General features: G+C 30.7%; 1 protein-coding gene across 1 annotated transcript; it reads left to right on the plus strand.

Annotated features, from left to right (window-relative positions):
* The first annotated feature begins 739 nt into the window (after positions 1 to 739).
* On the plus strand, positions 740 to 4,012 carry LOC103576051 (DC-STAMP domain-containing protein 2-like). The gene is made up of 7 exons (XM_053737909.1): positions 740 to 1,518; positions 1,595 to 1,867; positions 1,942 to 2,092; positions 2,165 to 2,324; positions 2,389 to 2,652; positions 2,708 to 2,921; positions 2,992 to 4,012. Exons 1-7 carry the CDS (start codon positions 1,370 to 1,372, stop codon positions 4,010 to 4,012), a joined length of 2,232 nt encoding a protein of 743 aa, XP_053593884.1. The 5' UTR covers positions 740 to 1,369.
* The last annotated feature ends 1,147 nt before the right edge of the window (positions 4,013 to 5,159 follow it).

The following is a 5,159-nucleotide window of genomic DNA, read 5'->3' on the forward strand; positions in this document are numbered from 1 at the left end:
GGAAGCTATAAAAATTGCTGTAATAAAGATTAATAAATAGACTAATAAAATAGTGAAATTAAATAGTTTGGTTAATACCGAACAGCCTTAAAACATTCTTTAATAAGTTTAAAGTATAAGGGAAGACGTCTATTGGACAGGTTCCAATTGAAAAAGTAACCGATAAGACATATCCCAATTACCCAGATCCCTATCACCTTAATTACCAATTACTAATAATTCCGATGACCCAAATTTTCAATCACCTAAAATCCCGATCACTAGTAATATCAATTACCAATGCTACCAATTATCCAAATTTCCAATAATCCCCAAGTTCAATAGCTTAATTTTTCGCTAACCAGAAACATTTGTGACAAGACATTCCGATTGGACAGGTTTCGTAAGCTCAAAGTCAATTTCTTTGTTATATAACAAAGCTAAAAATGGATTTCTTTGCTATGCAAGAAAGAAATCGACTTTGAGCTTACGAAACCTGTTCAATCGGAATGTCTTGTAATCAATGTTTCTGGTTAACGAAAAATTAAGCTATTGAACTTTCGGTTTATTGGAAATTTGGGTAATTGGTAGTATTTGTAATGGAAATTACTGGTGATCGGGATTTCAGGAGATTGGAAATTTGGGTCATCGGGATTATTAGTAGTTGGTAATTCAGGTGATAGGGATCTGGGTTATTGAAATATGTCCTATCAGTTACTTTTTCAATTAGAACCTGTCCAATGGACGTCTTCCCAAATATAACTATGATAACCATATTGTTAATGTGAGAGTGTGAGGAAAAGAGTGATTAAATCTTCTGTTTTTACCCTTACTAATTTTAAAATCACGATTGTAGGAATGATTCTCGAAATATAAAGAATATTTAAAAAAAAAGATTTTTTTCTGCAATGTTAATGACTAAAGTTCCTATATTTATTACCCCAAAGAAAAAACAAACAATAATCTACACACAGAATCATCGTAGTATAATCTTGCTTGTTAACGTAGGTGTATATATCTTTTCTTAAAATATCATTTGGCTCTGTCCTGCAAAATAGCGACTCAATAGTAAGGCTGGCAACTTTAGCAGAATAAGGATGTTAGCCCACTTAAGATGGTGTCTAAACCTGTATTTACGACCGTGATTGAAGTTCAATTGTTTTTAGCTAATATCCTAAAATTTAGCAAGCAGCTGTGCTCACTCCAGAGTGTATTTGTGAGAAAACAGTATCGTATATGTAGCAAAGTATACTCAGCATTGTTCAGAGCTTAGACAACCTGAACGCAGCTTATTTTATTCTAATCAGACTATACTAATTAATCACAACGGATAAGCTTTTCGAGAAAACTAGTAAATGAATTGAAAGCAATTTCATAAGTGCTATTTGAAATGGTATTTTTTGAATCAACTTTGAAAGCATTCAAATTGGAACAATCAAGAAAGAATTACAATCAAGAAAAATTCAAGTCAACGACACTTTCAAAAATCTGGGATGCGAATCATAACGTTTTGAAAAAAATTTATATTCGAAGTAATATGTATGTAAATAATTTAAATTCATATTGATTTGACTCGATTTTGTAACGATAAGTTGACGTTTGCTATTTCCTACAGATTTTTTGCAAAAATAAATAAAGCATTTCAAAATTTTATTTTTTTTCCGACGAATTTGAAGATTTTTTGCTTTGCGACTATTTCAGTAAATAAAACTGTTGAAAACAAGGTTTTTAAAAGCATCGTCGGATTTTCAAGCGGCATTTTTTTAACTTACATTTTATTTTTGCTTTTCTTTATCCACGTAAAGTTGACCTTATCATCTGCAACTCTTTTTTGCTCATTATTAGGAATGGTATTAACTATTGCTCTTGCCTTTTCTTCTTGCATTCGGTAAGCAATAATGTCAATGCTTATAATTCTCAAAAATTCTAAAACTGAATCTTAAATTATGCTTTGTTGCTAAGGTGTATTGTTTTTTTACTTTGTCTACAATTATTTTCCAAGCGAGGACGTCAAGCTTTGATAGCTTATGCTTTCATCATTATGTTGACTGGTCCGACTAATAACACACTCCATAATGTCCAAGTGTTATCAGAGTCTCTCTCCTGTGGACAGGTATTAAATAAAATAAGAGAAGTAACAAATCTTCGTTTCTCAAAATCTTTAATAACTCTTTTTATCTCACAGGAAGAATTGAAGCAAGTTATTAAAATCCTAACTAATTTTGCTAAACAGCCTTTTTTTGCATTTCGGCATGCTTTAACAAAAATAATTAAGATCATGGAAAATGTAAAGGAAAATATTGAAAATCTTTTATCTACAATAAAAAAATTTTTTCTCAGTCTTTGTGAGTAGTGTTTGCAATTAGAATTTTTTTTTTTCATTTTGAAGTATTTTTCTTTTTTTCACAGATTCAGTAATAAAGTCAACATATGATTGGCTTGGAAGCATTGTAAATCTTTGTAATAAAAAATTTGGAACTCCATACGACAGATGTCTTAATAGTTTTGAAATTGCTGTAGCTGATTGTCAAGCAAAACTTGGACCCTTATTTAATAGTTTTTGTGAAGTAGCAAGTACTGTTCAAAGTTTATGTTTTTCAATGAAACCGTTTGAGTTTGTGTGTATTTTAACTTCTCTGCTTCAAAACATTATTTTGGATACACTACAAAAAAGTAAAATATTTTTTTCTTATTATCAATTGCTGTTTTATCCGATTTATATTTATAGATATCAGAAAGTTTCTTTATCAAATAAAAATAATGTTTTATGTTAAAATTGAATTTTCACACTTCTCAAACTTTGAAGCCAATAAAACTAACTTTTATGAGAATATTGTTTCTCATATTTTGAAAGATGTTGAATCTCAAACTCACAATTTTTTAAGAGTGTTTAATTCAATGCGTTTCGTTACAAGTTTTTTTTTTCTTTGTGTTCTACTTAGGTAAATATCATGCATTTCAACGAAATTGATTAACTTACCATTAGAGTTGCTTATCTACTATAAATTTCAGAGTTGTTAATTACAGGCACAAGTGGTTAACAAAAGACTCCTTCAACAACAAGTACCTTAATGAAGATTTTTACAATATTGATTTAATAAGAACACAAAAAAGCAAAGCAGTAGTCTTGCCACTTAGTGAAGGAGAAAAGAAGAAATACACAACATTCACATCAGCAACATTGAGTAGCAAAGAAAAAACTCGGCTGGCTAAATCAACAATTTTTTTGGGAATCGCTTCTTTGAAATTCTGCATTAATATGTTTGTTGATCATAGTCTTTACTGGATTTTGAGTACTATTAATTACTATGGCCGATTTTCAAATGAAGTTCAACAAAGAAATATCATTGGTTTTCGAATTGCTGGTGATGGTTACATCTCTGAAATCTACCGTGATATTTCCGGAATCTTTCGGCAATTCAAAAGAAATGACAAAAACTCAACTTTCCTCTGCCTTCCGGACCCTCTATCACCAAACTATAGGAAATATAATGAAATCATTATAATTGTGATCTTTAGTTGGATAATGGCTCTTTTTGAACCATTTGTATTAAGATTGAGTCAAGTCATCATGAGTCGCTACTATCCCAGAAGAGCAAAACATCGAGCAGTTTGGTTATATAACCATATTCTTCGGTATTCTGTTGAACTAATTGAAATTGTGCTCATTCAATTCTTGTATTTATCCATTGTTTTCAGATCTCGAGGAAACTATTTCAAATGCATGAGACGTAAATTGCATCGAAAATGTAGATTCATAATCGGAAATTATTCTGAATATAATTCATCAAAACGATTTTCATTTCATACAAATTCTATTTCGACTGATAATTTGAGAAATAATCAAGAAATATGTCTCTTGTGTGGAGTTTCTGTGAATGAAAGTTATCTATCTCACATCCAATGTACAACTTCAAATTGTGACGGAATATTCTGTACGATGTGCTACGCTGATCTACACGGTTATTGCACACTATGTAACGTGTTGATTGAGCATAATGATTTATCTAATATAAATGAAAAAAAAAAATGAAAACATTTTGCTTTTTAATCAAAATATTTAATAGTCTTAAGGAAAATAGTTAATCGTATTTTTCGCTTAAAAACAAAAAAAAATCTGGGCGTCGGTTGACCCTGCGGGCCAGCCCCAAAACTTCCCGCTGTTTTCGACCTCAAAGAGCTCGAAAACATTAGTGTAGATATATTTTCGAGCTCTTCGAGCTCGAAAATGCTATCACATGCAATTGTTTTTTTATGATCTTTTCAAGCTCTAACAAGTTACCTGTTATGCTGAAGTTTGAAAATTTAAGAATCGAAAATCATCAATGAAGCGGTTTTTAAAATTTAGTTCCTGATTATGTTCAGTAAAATAAGTGTATTGAGGCAGAAATCAATGTCAGGGATTAAAATCAAGATTTAAATAAGTTTTGACTCATGTAAGAAACAATAAAATATAAAATATCCGATAAAAATATTAAAAACTACGTTTTATCGATTTTTTTGTTGATAATATGATTTAAACTAAAAACTAAGTTCGATGACATTATATCATCAAAAGAAACCATAAAAAAGATGAGTTGGTATGATATCAGGCACATTTTAGTACGTTATATTATGATTTATCCGGAAAAAATAACATAAAATGTTATTTTTTTAACATTTTAACGCCGATATCTTTTGAACTAATCAATCGATTTTGATAGTTGACATGGCAATCGGCGCGTTTTATTGAGTTCTAGAGCTGATTAGATTTTGAAGTCGATCGTATAAGTCGTTTTTGAGAAATCAATAAAAAACTAAAAAAAAAATTTTTTTTTTTTGTAATTCGCAAATATTTTCGAGTCTATTCGATCAAATAATCTGAAATTTTCTGGAAAGTTGATGGCCAACAAGCTCTTTCAATTGCCACCTCAACCGTCCAAATCGATTCATTAGTTCAAAAGTTACAAAGAGTTTACACACACACACGCACACACACACACACACACACGCACACACACACACACACACACACTCGGACATCATTCTGAAAATAGTCAGAATAGCTTCCCAGGACGTCAAAACGTCGACATCTGATGAAAACTCGATTTTCGAAAATCGGGGTGAAAACAATAACTTCCCGAAATTTTTGCAAATCGTCGATTTTCTTAGCGGGAAGTTAAAAATAGAAAGTATGACAG

This window comes from Microplitis demolitor, chromosome 4 (genome assembly GCF_026212275.2).
Source record: "Microplitis demolitor isolate Queensland-Clemson2020A chromosome 4, iyMicDemo2.1a, whole genome shotgun sequence".
Lineage (NCBI taxonomy): Eukaryota > Metazoa > Arthropoda > Insecta > Hymenoptera > Braconidae > Microplitis > Microplitis demolitor.

Coding starts and splice junctions, on each gene's coding strand:
- LOC103576051 (XM_053737909.1), top strand. CDS start 1,370: ATGGTATTTTTTGAATCAACTTTGAAAGCATTCAAATTGGAACAATCA. Junction 1,868..1,941: donor GCCTTTTCTTCTTGCATTCG/GTAAGCAATAAT, acceptor TTTGTTGCTAAG/GTGTATTGTTTTTTTACTTT. Junction 2,653..2,707: donor TTTGGATACACTACAAAAAA/GTAAAATATTTT, acceptor TTATATTTATAG/ATATCAGAAAGTTTCTTTAT.